Source organism: Sphaerodactylus townsendi, linkage group LG16, assembly GCF_021028975.2.
Source record: "Sphaerodactylus townsendi isolate TG3544 linkage group LG16, MPM_Stown_v2.3, whole genome shotgun sequence".
Taxonomy (NCBI): Eukaryota; Metazoa; Chordata; class Lepidosauria; order Squamata; family Sphaerodactylidae; genus Sphaerodactylus; species Sphaerodactylus townsendi.
The window spans coordinates 10,886,310-10,907,640 of NC_059440.1; the positions used below are offsets into that span (position 1 = coordinate 10,886,310).

The following is a 21,331-nucleotide window of genomic DNA, read 5'->3' on the forward strand; positions in this document are numbered from 1 at the left end:
ATTTCAGGAGAGGCAGCCTCCTTCCGCCCGTGAGACTCTGGCTCTGCCAGAGATTCCTTTGTAAGGTTGGAATAAGTGGGTATTGACTCTGATGGCTTGTTAAAGGTGCCAGGGGTAAACCTCTAGTTTCTCCTTGGGCTGCCTGACAGGCTTCTCAGGGGGTGGAAATTTGGAAGCTGGCTCATCCAATCCCATGCCTCCATTTAGATTTCATGTGACACAGAAACTCAGAGGATTTCTCGCACCCGTTCATTTTTCCTTGTGCCAAATCCCCCCCCCCCCCCGTTAAAACTAAGAGCAAACAGTTTTATGTTATCAGGAACAGGAAAGGAAACAGTACTGAATTTTGGAATTGTTCACGATTACGGAAATTGTTGGTTTTAGGTTAGTTGGAAGTCTGAAAAAGGAAAAGAAGGAAAAGAAGAAAATGGTTTAAGGATTATTTAATAATAACTTGAATAAACATTGTAAGACTATAATGTATCAAACCCGCTTAGGTAGTAGGTGGTTTCGGCAGTATTTTGTTAAATAAAGAAATAATGTCATTTTTTTCTTTTTATGTGAAATTTGTTTGTTTATATTGTTATTTTAACAATGTTAACACAGATTTCATAATTTTTTTTTAAAAAAAACTAAGAATCCAGTGACTCTCTGCTACTCCAACACCGCACAGGTCCTCCTGGGTGACAAAGACGTCGCTCACCGCCTCTACGGTTTCTCTCAACTTTGCAATGCATCTCTGACATCATAACTCAGAAAGCAGGATTGGTCCCAAACCAGGTTTACTTCACAAATATCAAGTGTTATTTCCTTAGGAAAAAAATGTCGGTACTACCACTGGAGTAGTCCAAGCAGTCTGGGCTTTGATGGTCATGGAGCACCCTGCTACCACCCCTCTCTCTTCTGCAACAGTGGATGCTTCCAAGACACCCCCACACAAGGGGACTTCTGTTGCTCAGGCCAGGAGAGGACTGGGCAGGAGCATCCCCCATTCATGCGCTCTACAGGTGTGCATTTCCGAGGTTTGCAGGCACAGTCTGTGCCCTTGCCACCAGTGGGATTTTCCAGCCAGCCTGCAAGAGAGAGAGGGCCAGGGACACGGATGGCAGCGCCCACGGCAGGAGGCTGAAGCTGCCCGTTTGAGGGACCACTTCCCCAGACGTGAGCCACGGAGGTGTCGATGGCACCCAACGGTCCAGATGTGCAGCTCTGAGTCAGGAGAGTCTCTTTCCAGCAATCAGCAGTGAGCACTTAAGGTGCTATTGGCCCAGGCTGGGAAGCGGTCCAGATTAAACAAGGGGTAGGCCCAAGTGTTGATGGCCAGATTGATGGTCAATACCCCCAACATGTTCAGCATCCAGCCAGCCTTGACCTGAGAAGGGGAAGGAAGAGCATTAAGGAACCAGCAGATAGTCTGGGTAGTTAACCAAAACCTCCATGGCCAGCAGCAAGCTACCTCTGGTTGCCAGATGCTAGGAGCTCCAGTGCCTGGATGCTGGGCTAGACACACCTTGGATCCAACCCAGCCCAGCTATGTTGGGGATCCCTGCTTGAAAGTGTTTTAGCAACTACCTTTAAAAAAAAGTGTTGCCATTGTTGTGTTGGGGAGAAATGCCAATCACCCAGAGAGAAGGAGGGGAAATTGCGCCAGAAATAAGTGGGGGCGAGAGGGGGAAGATCTGCACCTTCCTGTCTATACTGTGACAAACTTTCACTTTCTTCCAGGAAGGATTGCACCAAAGCAGGTTTGGGAACACATTCAGTGAAGGTGGGGAAAGCATTAAAGGAAGGACAAGGGCAGAAACACACACCCCCTCTCAAAAAAAAGCTGAAGTTTGGGGAAAGGTGGAGCTCCCTGTGGAAGTAATCCCACCGTTGTGATGCTCAGGCATAGCAAAGCCAAGGACATGCTCACCATATCTATGACTTGGAGTTGTCCGTAGGCGAAGACGATGGCGTTGGGAGGGGTCGCCACCGGGAGCATGAACGCCAACGAGACGGAGAGCGTGCACGGCAGCAGGATGTACAAGGGGTTAAGGCAGATGGCCTGGGACTGGAAGAAGAAGGCAGAAATCCTCGGCAGGTTCTTCCCCAGACTCTCCCCCCTCCCGCAGCTTCTCCCCAATTTTAGTTTTCACTATCCTTGCATTGACCTGAAAGTCACAACCCGGAAGGAATGCTTCATCCATCTGGAGGCGCTAGATTCTACAGGCCAATCACCTCCCGGTTTGTGTGTGGACGCTGGCACACCCTGAGGTAGGCACATTCAAGCCGTCATGTCGCAGTTGATTTGTGGCAACTCTAGCAAGAGGATGTCAAGGCAAGCGAGAAGCAGAGGCCATTGCCTTTCTCTGCACGGTCCTCTTTGGTGGCTCCTCGTTCAAGATTTGCCCTGCTCAGCTGCAGCCTGCCACCTTCCCTCCCTGGAGCACCCTTACTGGTGTGGAACACAGGTTTAGCTCACAAGCAGACTTCCTACTGCCTTGCCGTCTTCCTGGTCACGTGGGGGATCATCTTGCCCCCCCCCCGTGACCAGATCAGTGGTGCCCGGGGACAGAGGGTACCCCCTGTCCCTAGGCAAATACGCCACTGCAAGGTGGCCTACAAGCTCCTTCCTCTCCCCACAACAGACACCTTGTGAGGTAGGTGGGGCTGAGAGAGTTTGGAGAGAACTGTGACTAGCCCAAGGTCACCCAGCAGAAATGTAGGAGTGCGGAAACACATCTGGTTCATCAGATAAGCCTTCTTCACTCAGTGAAGGAGTGGGGAATCAAACCTGGTTCTCCAGATTAGAATCCACCTGCCCTTAATCACTATACCATGCTAGCTCTAAGAGGTTTGATTGGCACCACACTGAGGGAAAGGTACTTGACTGTACCCAGAACCCTCTTGGTCCTGTTTTGCAGTCGGCTGGTTGTGTGGGCCGGAGCGAGAGCGCAGGAAATGCTCCGAGTGACCCAGGAGGAAGGCCAAGACCTGACTGTGAAAGTGACCCAAAGGGGGGAAGGGACAACAAAATGAGCTGTGCTCTGGAATCCGGGTTTGCGTTCCACCTACCATGGAGGCCAGGATAGGCACGAAGAGGGTGATGGTGGCCACATTGCTGGTGCACTCGGTGAAGACGGCGACCAAGAGGCACAAGATGAAACTGATGCCTGCGGGCGGGATGCTTTGCAAAGGGGTCAGCTTGCTCCCCAACCATTTGGACAGACCAGAAGCCTGGGGGTGGAGGAGAAAAGAGGATGAAGAAGAAGCAGATTTTGGATTTATATCCCGCCTTTCTCACCTGTATGGAGACTCAAGGTGGCTTACAAGCTCCTTTCCCTTCCTCTCCCCACGACAGACACCTTGTGAGGCAGGTGGGGCTCAGAGAGTTCTGAAGAACTGTGACTAGCCCAAGATCACCCAGCAGGAATGTAGGAGTGCGGAAACACATCTGGTTCACCAGATAAGCCTCTGCCACTCAGGTGGAGTGGGGAATCAAACCTGGTTCTCTAGATTAGAACCCATCTGATCTTAACCCCTACACCGTGCTGCAGGGAGAAGGCATCAGAGCAGCAACAGCAGTAGCAAATGGGGAGGGGTACTCTGTGGATTGGGTCTGGCACCCAGGTTCTACAACATAAAACTGATCTCCAGTGTGGTGCCCGGGAGCGCCATGATGCCCATGGACAACTTTCCTGGTTGCCTGTGAAGTGACTGTAGAAAGTAGCTGAGGCCTAGTCAGAGGCGTAGCTACAAGGGGACCAGGGGGTGCGTGTTGCACCAGGCGAGCGCCTGGGGGAGCAGCAAAAATTTCAGGTTTGTTTTTTGTATTTTTAGTGTTTTTCAGTTTTTGGCCTGCAGGGGGCGCAGTTTTTAGACTAGCAGCACCAAAATTTCAGGGAGTTTTCGGGGGACTCTCCTGATGATACCACCCAGGTTAGGTGAGGTTTGGCTCAGGGGGTCCAAAGTTATGGACTCCCAAAGGGGGTGCCCCATCCCCCATTGGTTCCAATGGGAGTTAATAGGAGATGGGGGCTACACCTTTGAGTGTCCATAACTTTCGACCCCCTGAACCAAACCTGGCTGGTATCATCAGGATAGTCTCCTAAAGATATCCTGAAACTTTGATGCTGCTAGTCTAAAAACTGCACCCCTTGCAGGCCAGAAACTGAAAAAAACACTAAAAAATACAAAAAACACAAATGAACCTGGGGGGGGGGGGCAGCAAAACTCCGATTTTGCACCGGGCTCCATTTTCCCTAGCTACACCTAGGCCTAGTGCCCTTTTGCCCAGCCAGGCTTATGTTTGGAGACCGGAGATTTGATTGGCTGTGCAGATTTTTTAAAAAATGTAGCTTTGGCAACAGCAGCAGCCGCCACAGCCGAGGATCTTTGGTGTGGAAGTGAAGGTGAGCTGGGGCAGCCATTGTGCTCTGCCTCCCGCAGCTGTTTTGTGGCACCCAGTTTGTGGTTGCACATGCCAAGTGGTGTCAGAATTCACCATAGGTGCCCAGAGGCTCAAGAAGGCCATGGACTCCTCGCCGAGAAACAGGAACACATGAGTCTGCTTTATATTGAATTAGATCCTTGGTCTGCTAAGGTCAGTATTGCCTCCTCAGGCCGGCAGCTGCTCTCCAGGGCCTCAGAGAGAGGTCTTTCACATCTCTTCCTACCAAGTCCTTTCAAAGAAAGATGCTGGGGGTTGAACAAGTGACCTTCCGCATGCCAAGCCAGAGCCCCTCTTCTCTCGTCCAGTGAGATCACTTCTCTGCATTGCACCTGCAGTCGACTTGAGGGTAGGGAAGGGCCTACCCATCCCCGTTCCCTCCCCCCTTTCCTTCAATCCCATCTCCTGAACAAGCACCAACTCACTCCCCGTGGCTGATCTGGTGCCGGAGCATGGCTTGGCTACTCCCTGGTTCTCAGCCAGCGCCATTGCTGATGTATGTAGGCAGTGGTGGGATTCAAATAATTTAACAACTGGTTGTTTACAAGCGCCATTTTAACGACCGGTTCTGCCGAAGTGGTGCGAACCGGCTGAATCCCACCACTGTATGCAGGTCAGGATTGAAGCAGCCCAGCAGCCCGGACCAGGGGCTCCTCTCACTTTCCCCCTTGGAGATGGCTGACTTGGGAGAGGAAGGGGGGAGCCCCAATTCTCCCCGAGGGAAGGCCTTCCCAACCAAAAACATCTGGAATAATTACATCACTGCCTTTCGCCAAGGCAAAGCCGCCTCCCAGGAGGATGACGATGTTCCAGGGCATCTTCTGGTTGACCGTCTTCCAGTCCAGGAGGGCTGGGGGCGCTCGTGCCCGGTCTGAAATTGAAAAGTAGCACAGCAAAGGGGTGGGTGCCAAATAGGATACTGGTAATATCAACCAGAAATTAAAAGGTGGCCTCTGAGTCTTGGGTGCGGGGTTCTGCCACACTGCAGGAATCAGCCTGGAGAAGGAAGAGGCTCCTCATCCCCTAGCAGGAAATCTACTGTGCAAAGGACAGTCCTGTAAAGTCGCCAACCTCCAGGTGGGGCCTGGAGATCTCCCAGCATTACAACTGTTCTCCAGATGACTCCAGAGATTGTTTTTTTTCTGGAGGAAATGGCTGCTTTGGACCATGGACTTTGTGCTATTATACTCCAAGGAGGTCCCTGTCTTCCCCTTCTGTGGAGTTTGCTTACCTCCTTGCCGGCCTCGGCAATAACACCTGGGCAACTCAGAGGGAATCAGGAACAGCAGCAGAGAGATGAAGATGGCCACGGTAGCATCTGTGACGTAGCTGTGAGAAAAATAGCTTCTGTTGAGTAGGGATGGTGAAGACAAGGCCAGAGTATCAGCAAGCAGACAAGGGGTGGGGATGGGGGTGGCCTGAAACCCTGATACAGACAACCACAAAAGTACTGCCTGTAGCAGTGCCCTTGCTGTGACTGCTTCGTAGTGATGATGCACCCCATTATTTCTTGAAGGTGCCCTTTATTCTGAACTGCTGGGCCCTCCCCCTTCTGCATAACTAGCGAGGAGAAATGCAGCAGCAGGTGACATTTCTGGAGTGAAAAGCATCCTTGAGTAGGGATGCCAGCCTCCAGGTGAGACTTGGGGATACCCTAGAATCACAGCTCATCTTCAGATAACAGAGGCCGTTTCCGCACAGCCACGCTGGGGGGTGCATTGGCGTATACAACACCAACAAACACACCCCGGGACCGTTCGCACGAACGGTCCCAGTAAAGACAGGCTGCACCGTCGCCCGATTATCGTACATTCCCTGCGACCTTCCGGTGGGTCGCCCAGGCCAGGGGACACGCCCCCCTGCCCTGTGTGACCACTCTGGAGTCCTCTCTAATCCTTTATTCTCGATCTAACTAGTCCATAATATCTGGAGGGCTGCGAGTTTGACACCTGTGGCCTATGGGGTCTTGTCATCAAAGTCCAGCACTGTGTCCAGTCCCAAATCTCCAGGAGTCTCCCAACCCAGATTTGGCAACCTCGCCATCCCCATCGGTGGCCAGGTGGGATCTGGCAACCCTATTCTTTAGCTTATCCCAGTGTGCCCTGGTGCCCCCCAAAGAACTAGGCAGAAATTTCTCCAGCATTTCTGATGGGATGATATTTGGGGGGTCTTCAGTGCACCCAAAATGAATTTCATTCCCCATGACTACAATGGCTAAGAAAGCATTCCTTGGCACAGGTAACTAAAATATCCCTTCCCCTTGACCCTCACCCCTGGAGTGGCCGGATGGGGCTACGTGACAGCGTGGGGGTGGTGGGGAGCAACAGTATAACCTCTCACCTTTCATTGCCTACGGAAAAGGCGGCATTTGCCCAGCCTGGCATGAAACCAGGTTCCCTGGTAAACCAAAGCAACACCAGGGCGACGAAAAGGAAGAGGACAACGATCTCAGAGAATTTCATTGGGCCCAGTGCCCGGTGCTCGTTTCTGATTACATCATAGGCCACTTTCAACCTCGATTTCTCCGACGCGGTCACGCCGCAGCCAAAGTTCTTCCGGAAGCTGAGAAGGGAAGACCAGAGGTGCATCAGACATGCCGTGAATGACCTGTTGAGTTCCCTGAACTGGTGTCAGGGTCACAGAGGTCCATTTGCTCCACTATCCCAGAATCTCTGCAACCTGAGCCCAAAGGCCTCTGTAGGATGCTGGATACATAAGGGTTCCAGCTGCAGGCTGGAAAATACCTAGATATTTTGGGGGTGGAGCCTGAGGAGGGTGGGGTTTGGGGTGGGGAAGGACTTCAGATATAATGCCGAGAATCCACCTCCCAAAGTGGCTACTTCCTCCAAGTGAACCGATCTCGGTTGCCGAGATCAGGTATAATAGCGGGCAATCTCCAGCCGCCACCTGGAGGTTGGGAACCCTGCGAACATAACAGAAGGTCCTATGAAGGCCACCAGGTCCAGAATGTCTCTTCCTTTCCTTCTAGGAATGCCTTTCCCCGACCACAGGCGGACCCCCAAGCAGGGAGATACTTCCTCTGGAGGGAACCCCCGACTGACCAGCGCTGCAGAGACTTTTGACTCACTCAAAGCCAAGGAACAGCAGAAACATCCACAGCCAGGAGAGGACGAGAAGCACAACCATGGTCAGGAAAGCAAAACTGAACCAAGAGGCAAAGTTCACCACGTTGTTATTGTCAGGAAACAGGCTGGCAACAGAAAGAAACTCTTATCACCAGGGGTGATCAAAACCATGCAGTTTTTAGTCATTGCTTTATGCTTTCAGGTGAACACAAGAACGAAGAAGAGGAGTTGGATTAATATCCCCCCTTTCTATCCTGTAAGGAGACTCAAAGGGACTTACAATCTCCTTTCCCTTCCTCTCCCCTCCCACAACAAACTCCCTGTGAGGTGGTGGGGCTGAGAGAGTTCAGAGAGAACCCGTGACTAGCCCAAGGTCACCCAGCAGGAATGCAGGAGTGTGGCAACACATCTGGTTCACCAGATAAGCCTCTGCCACTCAGGTGGAGGAGCGGGGAACTTGATTCTCCAGATTATAATCCACCTGCTCTTAACCACTACACCACGCTGGCTCGTGGGCTCGATACCTTTCTCCAACACAGGATCATTCAGTGTTGATGCTTATTTACTAGGCCCCCGATAGCCCAATCTCAACATTATGGGTTTTCAGATGCAACCCTAAGATGTTTACTTGAGAATGTAAAGGTTGGAAACAGCAGATTTATGTCTGCAAAACACACATGTTGAGCACATGCATCATTCATTGGACGTGGAAGTGTTGGCAAGTTGCAGCTGACGTATGGCAACTCAGCAGGGTTTTCAAGGCAAGGGACTGACAGAGGTGGTTTGTCGTTGCCCGCCTTCGCATAGCAACCTTGAATTTCCTTGGGGGCCAACCCTGCTTAGCTTCTGAGATTCGACAAGCAGAATAATGCACTTTCAATCCACTTCCAATGCACTTAGCAGTTGGATTTTACTGTACGGAATAGCAGAATCCACTTGCAAGCAATTGTGAAAGTGGATTGAAAGTGCATTATTCTGCATGTGCGGAAGGGGCCGATGAGGCCAGCCTGGGCCATCCAGGTCAGGGCACATCGCTCATTTCAACAGCTGAATCAAAGTGGGGACAGTCCAAAGGGGGAGCTGAGTTTGCTTTTCAAAGGTCCAGTCCTGATTTGAGTACAAAGATGAGGATGTCACTGCATCACTCGCCTGCTTATGGCTTTACCGAACGGAGCCAGACCTTCCTTCAGCCCCTTCAATACTCACTCATCCATCTGCCCCTTCAACACCAGGTTGGGGGTGGTGCCTGTTAGGGTGGCAATCCCACCGATGCTGGCCGAGTAACACACCGCGAGGCTCATTCCTTTGCAAAACGCCTGATGCTTCTTTTCCAGCTGATCTTGGTTGACTGGCTCCGCCTCTTTTCTCATGGTCACCGTGCTTTCGTAAGCTGTGGAGGAAGCCAGGGAGAAGGTTGGCTGAGCCAGCCTGGGATGACAGCTGAGGGCTGGCAAAGCCTTTGGTCTGTGGAAGAGGAGGGCAGTAGGGTAACCTTGAGGCAAGCCCCCCTCTCTGGGCACTGCCTACTCTTGCCTGGTGGCTGTATGGATAAAATGGGAAAACTCCCAGAATGGGGAACTGAAGAACTTTAAGAAACTTAAGGAAGGGCAGACTGTTTAAGGAATTACATGTCAAGTGAGAAACACCCTGTGTGTGTGTGAAGTGCTGTCAAGTGGCAGCCAACTTATGGCAACCCTAGACAGAAGCTGGGCTTCAACAGCCATCTACCTGGCGGAAGGGTCGTTTCCTGCAACTCAAACTGTCCATTGACGGTCCCGTTTTTGACCGGTGCTTGCTCAGTGTGTGCTCGATCGACGGTCTCATTCTTGTCGGACTCTTGCTCAGCAGAGTTCCTCTCTTGCTCCGTCTTGTGCAGCTGCTGCAGGACGGCGTGCGCAATGGGGACCATCATGGCGGTGGTGGCTGTGTTGCTGATCCACATGGAGAGGAAGGCGGTGACCACCATGAAGCCCATCAGAAGCCTGGAGACCACAGTGGAGATTTGGGTGAGCTGAGGTCAAATCGCCAAATGGTTCGTGCCTCATCGAGCGCCCCCTGCTGTTTCATACCCAGACACAGGTGCCAAATTCGTGGCCCTCCAGATGTTCGTGAACTTCATTTCCCATCAGCCCTTGCCAAGTATAGCCAATGCTCGTGTTGGGAGGGGCTGATGGGAACTGTAGTTCATGAACATCTGGAGGGCCGCTAGTTTGACACCTTTCTAGCTCATTGCTTCTCCTTTAACGGGGAGGGTCACCCTGGATGTTCCGCACAGCAAACGCATAACAGTGTCAGTTCTACAAACTCATTCAGTGCTGGAGTCTGGATTTTGCAGCACAGAAGCCATTATTAAAATGGATGCATGCAGTGGTGTAGAGCCAAGGGGGCGGGGTGGGTGCACGATGCACCGGGCATGCACCGGTGTGGGAGTGTGGTGGAGCATGGTGGAGGTATTCCGGGGCGTTCCAGGGGCAGGGTGTGTGTGGCGGGGTGTGTGCCCTGGGCACAGTTTCCCCTCGCTGCGGCCCTGGACACATATATCTGGCTTGTGCTAATCCAGTTCTAATCCCCTGCATACTCGACCCAACCTTTATCCCCTCCAATGCCCCCCCCCTTTCCCTGCCCGTTCCCATGGCTGCAGAGTCGCCATAGGTGCTCCTAATGGTCTACAGTTGCCAGCAGGAGGAAATGAAAGAGAGTCCTGGAAAGGAAAAGGGGGTCTGTCCGGGGGGGGGGGGGGAGCCATCATAGAACAAGCAGAAACGAACTGACCAACAGGTTGCAGTTGGGATAAAGGAATCCGTTTTCCTGTTTTTGCGGTTGCATGCATCCGTGCAGACAGCGACTAGAGCCCACGGAAACAAACCAGGCTGCAGTCGTGCCTTCGCACAGAGACGCACCTCTCGTTTTATTTACTTCCCACCAATGCGTAGCTACGCAGGTGTGCACAAATGGACCCCCCACAGCCGTGCTGATGTCTCACGATACGACCATCTGCACCTGCGTCGCTGCGCAGATGTAAGCCATGACATTTTTTTAAAAAAAGGAAAACAGAGATGAATAAAACTTCTGCCCGGCCATTCGCTTGCGAGCATTTTTAAAAGACCCGCGAATAGTGCGATTCTCAAAAGACCAGTTTGGGGGAAATAACATGGGGCAGACTCGTTTTAGGGGTGGGATCTGTGCGAAGTTCCCCCACAACACAGTTTTTTTTACCATCCTACTCCCGTGTTTCTTGGCCCATGCAGAAAGGGCCTGTATTCTAATATCACCCACAAAGGTGGATGACAAACCATCAGAAGCGTTATCCCTGATAATACCAAAGCAAACCTTGTAGTGGGCATCTGGGCAATCCCATGCAGAGTTACCAGTCTAAGACCATTAAAATGAATGGATTTAGACTGGAACCTTGAAGATGCCAGCCACAGATGCAGGCAAAACATCAGGAGAAAGTGCTACTGGAACACGGACATACTGCCCGGAAAACCCACAACACTCTGAGCCAGACTTCGTCAAATAAGGACAGAATAAAAATCTACATACATACATACATACATACATACATACATACATACATACATACATACATACATACATACATACATACATACATACATACATACATACATACATACATACATACAATTGCTTTTTCCCTTCTCTCTCTTTATCCTCACCCCTCGTGGTGTACTTACAAAGCAGGCCTGGACCCCTCGAAAAGTCACAAAGGACCCTCAAGGCGACATAGCGCCAGTGCAGGTTCCAGTGTTCTCTAATCAGCTGATGGCCACTAGCAGCCCCCCAATGAAGAGCATGTTGGTGTCCTTCAGGTATTCCATGCACACCTGCCAGGAAGGAAGAAAGGTCATGGTTGCATCTGTAAACCTGGCAATGGCAGGTCACATCCCTGAAAGGGTTCCTAGCGTGGTATAGTGGTCAAGAGCAGGTGCGCTCTAATCTGGAGAACTGGGTTTGATTCCCCGCTCTGCCACTCGAGCTGTGGAGGTTTATCTGGGGAACCAGATTAGCTTGTGCACTCCAACACATGCCAGCTGGGTGACCTTGGGCTAGTCGCAGCTTCTCGGAGCTCTCTCAGCCCCACCCACCTCACAGGGTGTTTCTCGTAGGAAGGGAAAGGAGATTGTAAGCCCCTTTGAGTCTCCTTGCAGGAGAGAAAGGGAAGATATAAATCCAAACACTTATCTCTTCTTCTTTCAGGTTGGAGAATATCTGGAGATTTTGGGGGGTGGAACAAGGAGGGCGGGCTTTGAGGAAGGAAGGGACCAATGGGGTTTAATGCCATAGAGTCCACCTTTCCAAAGTGGCCATTTTCTCCTGATCTGGCTTGCCTGGAGATTGATTCTAATAGTGGGAGATTTCCATCTGCCATGCAGAGGGTGGCACCCTTACTCATTAGGTCCTGGAGGGGAAGATTGAAGCCGGCTCTGGAACCCCCCTTCACTGCCTATTGGCTCACTTGCTGCCTTTTACCTGGTTGGAGTCCATGATGCCCATGAGTGGAAAGAGAACGACCGGCAGGAAAGCTGTAACCGCCAGCGGCAGAGCTTCCGTGCACCAGAGGAGCGCCATTACGATGATCACGTAACCACATCGTGCCTCCTGGAAACAGGGCAAAAGCGTGTCACCAAGTGCAGAAATGGCAAAACTTTTGGGTTCGACATGTCAAAAATTCAGAAAATGTCACACACACACACACACACACACACATCCCCGAAACAAAAGAGAAACAATTTGTATTGTCAAAGGCTTTCATGGCTGGATTCAACTGGTTGTAACACACTTCTCTCTGTGATACACCTCTGAAGATGCCAGCCGCAGATGCAGGCGAAACAGTAGGAACAAGATCTACCAGACCACGGCCACACAGCCCGGAAAACCCACCACAACCAATTATTTACATATTCATGTCACCTCCAATCGCAGTTCTGAAAATGACAGAGCACTGGCTGATATGGATGGTGAGAATCCGTTTTAACGTCTGGGTGGTGCAGGGTCACCTATTTCTTATATTTTTGTTCCTTCATTTCTTTGGTAACTCAGACAGGGAGAATAGTTGTCGTCAGGTATGGGTGAATGCTACCGTGTCACCAGTGATGGGATTCAGCAGGTTCGCACCACTTCAGCAGAACCGGTTGTTAAAATGGTGCTTATAAACAACCAGTTGTTAAATTATTTGAATCCCATCACCAGAACCGGTTGTTAAATTATTTGAATCCCACCACTGCGTGTCACCCATAACATCCTGGCATGTCATCTTTGACATGCATGTTGTAGGTAGACCATCACTGACCTAGCACATTGTCAACCAAGACTGTGAGTAATGGTCTGGAACATCCCAAATGGGTTCAGGGAGAGAAGGGATTGCATTTGGCCAGGCACTGAGAGCCAGCGTGGTGTAGAGGTTAAGAGCAGGTGGACTCTAATCTGGCGAACTGGGTTTGATTCCCCATTCCTTCACCTGAGTGGTGGATTCTTATCTGGTGAACTGGATTTATTTCCATGCTCTGCCACATGAACCCTACTGGCTGACCTTGGGCTAGTCACAGTTTGTTCAGAACTCTCTCAGCCCCACCTACCTCACAAGGTGTCCGTTGTGGGGAGAGGAAGGGGAATGAAAGTTTGTAAACCCCCTTGAATCTCTCTACAGTAGAGAAAGGGGGTGGTAAAAAAATCCAAACTCTTCTTCTTCTCTTCTTCATTTGGCAGACTAGATATAATGACAGCCCCCCTCAGTCTAGGGCCCAGTCAGAACTTTTCTCCCACAGTTTGAGGAAGACTAACTCATTCCCATATGTTAGTCATGAAGGGGACCTGAAGGGGAAAACTGGCGACCAGAAACACAGATTCTAATAAGGGCTTCAGAGTTAACTGAACAACACCGGAGTACACGGAAATGTATTGACTGGAAATTCTGCTTGTAGGTGGGGCTACTGTTTTTTTCTAACTATGAAATTGACAACATCCACAAGGATTAAGGAAGTATTCATGATGAATCCTTTTAAAGATCGCACAAAAGACATTCGAAAGAATAAAATTAAAAAGCCACACTTGACGTCATTTATAATCTGCAACTAAATTTGCTAGCATAATTCTATCTGTTGAATTCTCTACCCTCCCCTGCCCCCCTTATACTGTAAACCTAATTTCTTTACATCTTGGAATCTTTATAGAGCTATTCAACAACAATGTATACATTTCTTCTTTCTCCAACTGCATCCTACAGTGGAAACCCTCTCCCACAGCTGGAATCAAAAGTGAGATATAGAGTTAATTTCTTGTTTCCCCATATCCCATAGTTGTCTCAGATGATGCCGTCACGATTATCAGATAGGCATTATAATTATAATGGGATTTTCTTTCTCACTTCTTCATCCACAACCATGCCTTTAGCAGCAAAAAGGTTAACAGCAAAAAAGTTGTCCAGTTGTGATCCACATATGATTTCTTTCTTGCTGTACCCATTTAGAAATCCATATTGGTTTAGCTGCTACCCGTGACTCCCCAAAAATAAGACAGTTTCTTATATTAATTTTTGCTCCAAAAGATGCATTAGGAGCAGCAGTGGCGTAGGAGGTTAAGAGCTCGTGTATCTAATCTGGAGGAACTGGGTTTGATTCCCCGCTCTGCCGCCTGAGCTGTGGAGGCTTATCTGGGGAATTCAGATTAGCCTGTACACTCCCACACATGCCAGCTGGGTGACCTTGGGCTAGTCACAGCTTCTCAGAGCTCTCTCAGTCCCACCTATCTCACAGGGTGTTTGTTGTGAGGGGGGGAAGGGCAAGGAGATTGTCAGCCCCTTTGAGTCTCCTGCAGGAGAGAAAGGGGGGATATAAATCCAAACTCTTCTTCTCTTCTTCATTAGGGCTTATTTTCAGGGGATGTCTTATATCTTGCACACACACCCCCATGTGACCAGATCAGCTGCACCAGGGAATCTGTAACTAGGGCTTATTTTTGGAGTAGGGCTTACATTTCAAGTATCCTCCAAAAATCCCAAAAAAATTATTCTAGGGCTTATTTTCGGGGTCGGTCTTATTTTAGGGGAAATGGTAAATAGTACAGTTTCAGATTTCGGGTACTTTATCTTCCATTGCACCGCTGGGTCAGTTTGCCATTCACTTCTGGTTATCCCCCTCCCCCGGCCCCAAGCAAACGTCATTACTGGCTTCTATCAATCGTTTGATAACCTCCGATGTCAAAACCAGGAGGCTGTAGAAGAGGAAGATTAATTTCAGGGACCAGTTTATGTAACTCTGCTCAAAGGAGATCCTGCTGGCAGTAAGCCAGACTAGCTAGGGTTGCCAACCTCCAGAGATAATTTTCCCTGGAGAAAATGGATGTTTTGGAGCATGGACCCTATGGCATTGTGTCCCACTGAGTTCCCTGTCCTCCCCAGTTCCATTCCCCAAACTCCTGGAGATTTGGGTAGGGCAAGGACCTCTGTGGGGCATAATGCCATAGGGTCCACCCTCCAAAGCCTCCATTTTTCTCCAGGGAAACTGATTTGTGTAGTCTGGAGATGAGCTGTAATTCCGGGGGATCCCCAGGTCCCACCTGGAGGCTGGCATCCCTACGGGGCGGTGGGGGGAAGGTGCTGTGCAACGCAGGTGGAGTATCTGTGCAGTTTACATTCCAGCTGAGCTTCTTTCCACCTGGCTGCCTCTTCAGCAGGTAGCTGAAAACCACTGGGACATCAGCATGTTCTAGAGAGTGTGTGTATCAGTGGTGGGATCCAAAAATTTTTGTAACAGGTTCCCTTGGTGGTGGGATTCAAACAGTGGCATAATGCCAATAAGGCTGGGCGGGGCACGACGGGGGTGTGGCCAGGCATTCTGGGGGCGGGGCATTAATAATTTCTCTGTTACTGTAAAAAACTCTTACTGAAAAAAAAAGTTCCTAATTTCCAGCTGGTATCTTTCTGTCCATAATTTAAACTCATTAGAACAAGTCCTATCGTCTAGTGCCAACAGAAACGACTACTTCTCCTCGAATTGACTGCCTGTCAAATACTTAATACTTTCAAATACTTAATTTTGTTTCTAGAAATTAAAAGAAGGATACTTTCCTTAAACAAGGAACTTTACCATATTTCTAAAACATGTTTTTAAAACAGCCCAGCAGGGAGAATTATCCCGTTTTCTACCTTCGCTAACGAGCCACATAGGAAACAACAGGACTTTATGATTTTTGGACCTAATAGAATTTCTAATGGAAAAGCAGACCCAATTAGTAACCCCCTCTCAGCACACACAAATAATTAGTAACCCACTCTCGGGAACTGGTGAGAACCTGCTGGATCCCACCTCTGGTGTGTATACATATATTGTGTCTTTCCCTTGTGGTTTAAAAGCACACCATGGACTTCTGTACTATACACGCCCAAAGCTCTGCAGCCACAAGAGTGGTGGAGTTTCCTTCTTTGGAGGTTTTTAAACAGAGACTGGATGGCCATCCTTCCTCGATGGCCCTTGTGGTCTCTTCCAACTCTACCATTCTATAGTTCTGTGTGGTGTACTGGTTAACAGAAGGTGGACTCTAATCTGGAGAACCAGGTTTGATTCCTCACCCCTCCGCATGAACAGCATACTCTAATCTGGCGAACCAGGTTGGTTTCCCGACTCCTACACATGAAGCCTGTTGGGTGACCTTGGGCTGGTCACAGTTCTCTCAGAACTCTCTCAGCTCCACCTGATTCACAAGGTGTTTGCAGTGGGGAAAAGGAGTTTGTAAGGCGCTTTGAGATTCCTTGCAGTTGAGAAAAGCAGAGTATAAATCCAAAGTTTTCTTCAACTCAAAGTTTTCTTCAACCCCAGCACAACACCTTTAACAGGTCAACATAGGCTAGTGAAATTCTGTTGGAAGCAGAATAGTTTGCAGACCTGGGGGGGCGGGGGCGGGGGAGATGTTCCCCATCATCTTTCTAGGCACAGCATTTGAAAATGGCCTTACCTTGTAAGGGACAGCCAGAGGCAGGGGGAGAAACAGGAGGGGCGTGAGCACGCTGATCAGGTACTTTCTGTAAGCCACGATCGCTCTCCACATGGCAGGGCTGGTGCTGGAGCCCGAGGCTTGAAAGAGACACAACCCAGCTCCAAGGGCTTTATAAAGGCTCTGGGGTGCAAAACAATGGACCTTGGCACCTTGGCTGCTGCTGCCAGGACTGTGACCCATGCCAAAGAATGAGAAGAACACGGCAGGGAGGGGTCCAAGGTGCCAGGGCAAAACGGGAGCCTGCTTGGGCTCTTTCAGTCCAGGGCAAAGACTTCTCGGCAGCTGGAGAGTTAACTCTTTGGCCAGCCCGCCAGCTTGCTGGTTCCTGCCCTCCGAGGTGCTCGGAATTAAGCATCTTGTTCCCCAGGTTATGCCGGCTGGCTGGCTTCCAGTGCCGGCTAGAAACTCTCTGCGGATGCTTGTGTCCAAAGATGCACAAGGTGGGTTTTGTTCTTGGCATGGACAGATCTGAAAGGGCTTTTTCGTGCCTGGCCAGGTGCAATGCTAAAGCGACCTCTGCAAGTTGCAGTCACAGAAGAAGAAGCAGAGTTCGGATTCAAACCCTGCTTTTTCCATCCATAAGGAGTCCCAGAGTGGCTTACAAGCTCCTTTCCCTTCCTCTCCCCCCAATAGGTGAGGTAGGTGGGGCTGAGAGTGTTCCGAAGAACTGTGACTAGCCCAAGGTCACCCAGCAGGAATGTAGGAGTGCGGAAACACATCTGGCGCACCAGATAAGCCTCCGCCACTCAGGTGGAGGAGTGGGGAATCAAACCCGGCTATCCAAATGAGAGTATACCCGCTCTTAACCACTACACTACGCTGGCTCTCATAGACCTCTTCCTGTCTGTCCCATTGTTCTCTCTCAGAGCACCTTGATGCTTGGCGCTGAAATTACTTTTTGGTTGCCTTTCTTGCTGTTGGAAATGTGAAATCATCTTGGAAGAATCATGTGTTCTTATCGGACAGCATTTTAAAACAACACTCTTGAGCTTCATAGTGAGTTCGGTTGGGTTCAACACAAGTAATCCCCTGGTCAAAATCAAAAGGGCCTAGCATGGCAAGCTGGAAGAGATGATTTTCAAAGGGTATGCCAAAGACCCATCCTAAACCTTAAGGACATTTGTGGTACATGGGCAGTGGTGGGATCCAAAAATTTTAATAACAAGTTCCTATGCGTGGGATTCAAAACAGCGGCGCCATGCACATCGCTATCTACAGTCCCTATTGGCTATGGGAGGGGATGTAGTAACCCCTTCTCGGCACTAAAAAAAAATTAGTAACCACTTCTAGAGAACTGGTGAGAACTGGTTGGATCCAACCTCTGTACATGGGCATTATGACTAAGGGGTGCATCCCAGAACTGAAGAGAAGGAGGAGGAAGAGGAGGAGGTTTGGATTTATACTCTGCTTTCCTCAACCACGAGGAGTCTCAAAGCGGCTTACAAACTCCTTCCCTTCCTCTCCCCACAATAGAACCTTGTGAGTTAAGTGGGGTTGAGAGAGTTCCGAGAGAACTGAGACTGGCCCAAGGTCGCCCATGTGGAGAAGTGGGGAAACAATCCCAGTTCACCAGGTTGGAGTCCACTGCTCATGTGGAGGAGTGGGGAATCAAAACCGGTTCTCCAGACTCCACTTCTTTCAATCACTACACCCATACAGCCAAACATGACCGGGTTCATGGCAATTGTCTTCTGGGCTGGTTCTCCTTCTGCCTCCTGGGCATGCAGGGAGGAAGATTTTCTCTCCTGATTGTCTCCATGCTATGCTCGCTCAGTTTCAGTTCTTAGAAGTGCAAGATTCGCACCAGGATCCAGTCCAGCACCAGGCAGCCATTTGAGACGGTTCTGTCCCCCCGGTTGCTGCAGAAAGGGACTCAGCAGTTATCTGCTAATGATTGGGAAATTAGTTGGAACACACACATTACATAAGGTCACAAAGCCATAAAAATTGTAATAATTAATCCATAAAGCGGATGGTCGAATTGCGCTGCTCTTCTCTGTTCGGCTGTGCCTGGCATTCCCTGGCAGCCAGACACGGAAGTCTTTACAGAAAGGAGGGGGGTTAGCGGGGGGAGGGGAGACACGCCTCCACAGCTTCGGAAAATAGAAGATGTGCAAGAAGTTAGCTTGTGTTCAAGGCCATGGCTAAACTGAGCGGGATGTTCCTTCCTCGAAGGACGCACCTTGGAACGGGAAGACGCTTCTGCAGAACATTTTCCGAGCAATAAATGGAGTCATGATAAAAGCCTCACTTCCTTCTCAGGGTTCCAGCCTCTGACACACCTGCTGTGCAATCCTAGCACCATATTCACAATGTGCGTTACCCTGCCGGAAGAGCTCCTGGCCCTTGTAGAAGACAAGGCTTAATTGTTACTTATCTCTTCATTAAAGTCTTCATATCCCGCTCCTCAACCGACCAAATGCTCAGGAATGCACTCTCAAATCTTTGCCAAGAACCAGACCCTAGCTACCCCAGTTGCCATCTTCCAAGTGGGGCCTGAATCACCTGAACTTATAATGATCTGCGGATGAAGAAATGGCAGCTTCAGAGGGCAACATGTCCCCAACTTTGCTGAGCTTGTTGGCCTCTTTGGAATTCCGACAAAGGATAGTGGGCGCAACTAAAAAGGCAAAGACACACTCGCAGAGGAAGCCCAAGTGCAGAGGATGAGCGGAGTGAGTACTGAAGGAGCAGGAGGAGGAGGAGGAGGAGGAGGAGGTAGAAGAAGAAGAAGAAGAAGAAGAAGAAGAAGAAGAAGAAGAAGAAGAAGAAGAAGAAGAAGAAGAAGAAGAAGAAGAAGAAGAAGAAAAGGAGGAGGAGAAGGAAGGAAGGAGGAGAAATAATAATAAGAATAAGAATAATAAGAATAAGAAGAAGAAGAAGAAGAAGAAGAAGAGGAGGAGGAGGAGGAGGAGGAGGAGGGAGGAGGAGGAGGAAGAGGAAGAGGAAGAAGAAGAAGAAGAAGAAGAAGAAGAAGAAGAAGAAGAAGAAGAAGAAGAAGAAGAAGAAGAAGAAGAAGAAGAAGAAGAAGAAGAAGAAGAAGAAGAAGAAGAGGAAGACGACGACGACGACGACGACGACGGTGAGGGAGGGAGGGAGGGAGGGAAGGAGGGAGGGAGGGAGGGAGGCATTGCAAAGCCCACTTGTCCACAGCAGGCAGTCACGGAATCTCCATCTGCATCCTATTCCGAAATCTGGGAAGACACTGGAGACCACTCCAGTCACGTCCATCCAACCTGCACCAGGCAAAATCCAATACTGCTGGTGCTGGCCCACCATGCCTTATCACTGTCTTCGGTCTCCTGCCAACAGCAGAGCAACACGTCTGCCATCTTGGGCCTTCGTCTTGGCCTCCTTTCTTCATGATTCAGCAGCGTCAGGGCCCCATTGAGGAAAAAGTCTTCTCTGCATGTTTTTTTAAAAGAAAGCTTACCGAAGCCTCTCATTAAAAAATGAGTCCTTGCCAAGGCCGGCAGTTCGATGCTCCTTTTTGATGAGTTTATGACGGTGTTGTCAGCCAGCAGTCACTAGCGGAAGGAAAACACCTGTCATTATGTTCTCCTTAAAAAGCCAGAGGTGCGGCATTCCCTGACATGCTGCAATTCAGGATTCTGCAAGACCCGTGGCAGGAGGCTTTGGAGAGCTCAGTGTCCCTTTTTACGACATTTGGGGGCAGGAACGGCTCAGGGAGGACAGGGGGGCAACAGAGAAACTCAACTTGTGTCTTTGGAAGTCCCCCTTCCCCCGTACCGAGTTCATCCCCACCACTGTGACAGGAGGGAAGCACCTTGGAGATTCACATTGCACTTTTAGTTCTTCTTACAAGCCCAAAGATGCACTCACCTTATGGGCATGGGGTAGCCATTCTCCAGGTGGCGCCTGGAGGTCTTCCATAATTGCAACAGATCTCCAGACCAGTGGTGTAGTGCCAAGGGGGCGGTGTGTGTGCATGACGCACTGGGCATGCAGGTGCGGGGATGCGGCGGGGGTGGGGGCGTGCCCCAGGCGCAGTTCCCCCTTGCTCCAGCCCTGCTCCAGACGACATGCATCAGTTGCCCCGTAGAAAATGGCTGCTTTGGAGAATGAACTCGATGGCATTATACCCCTCTGAGCTTCATGCCCTCCCCAAACCCCATTCTTCACAAACGCCACCCTTGAAATCTCCAGGAATTTTCCCACCTGGTGTTGGCAACCTTATTCATGGCAGATCCAGCATCCCACATCAGATTTCTAGAGGGAAACCAAGCAGCAGCCTCTGCCTGTCTCTCCACATGCCCATTTGCCTTCGGGTTCTGACCCAATGCAGCTGTTCACAATGAGTGCCCTGATATATCCCTACCTGATTCCCACCATGATGTGCTTTAGCCCAAGCATGTCGGAAAAGACCACTCCCAGACCATAATATGCTGTCGTCTAGTGTGAAAGATAGCAGGCTGAACTGGGCACTCATCAGAGCCTCAGCATGAATACACAGACATTGTCCAACAAACAGAGCCGTAGCAAGGGAGGAAAACGCCCGGTGCGCTGGAGCGTCCTCTGCCCCATCCTGCCCCAGAACGCCCCTGTCCTGCCCTGGAACCCTGTCCCCAGAAATGCCCTCACCACACCCCCACAGGGGCATGAGCCAGGTGCATTGCGCGCACCCTCTTATCCCCTTGGAGCTACACCTCTGCCAACAAACAAAGAAGAGCTATGTCTCTTTCCCGATTCAATATAATGCCCTCCATGCTTCTCTATGGCAGATACCAACAAATAGGCAATAAGACTATGCCCATGTAACTCTTCCTCTTCTTCCTCTTTC

The 21,331-nt window shown here is 50.1% G+C and overlaps 1 protein-coding gene across 1 annotated transcript; it reads right to left on the reverse strand.

The window, feature by feature from the left end:
• Positions 1–602: 602 nt before the first annotated feature.
• SLC13A2 (solute carrier family 13 member 2) lies at positions 603–16,581 on the reverse strand. The gene is given in 13 exon segments (XM_048519145.1): positions 603–1,372; positions 1,916–2,053; positions 3,058–3,219; positions 5,191–5,303; positions 5,664–5,761; positions 6,773–6,994; positions 7,521–7,643; positions 8,725–8,982; positions 9,252–9,500; positions 11,219–11,292; positions 11,295–11,363; positions 12,010–12,138; positions 16,489–16,581. Coding segments are annotated over 13 exon segments (1,863 nt in total). The 3' UTR covers positions 603–1,237.
• Between the last annotated feature and the right edge of the window lie 4,750 nt (positions 16,582–21,331).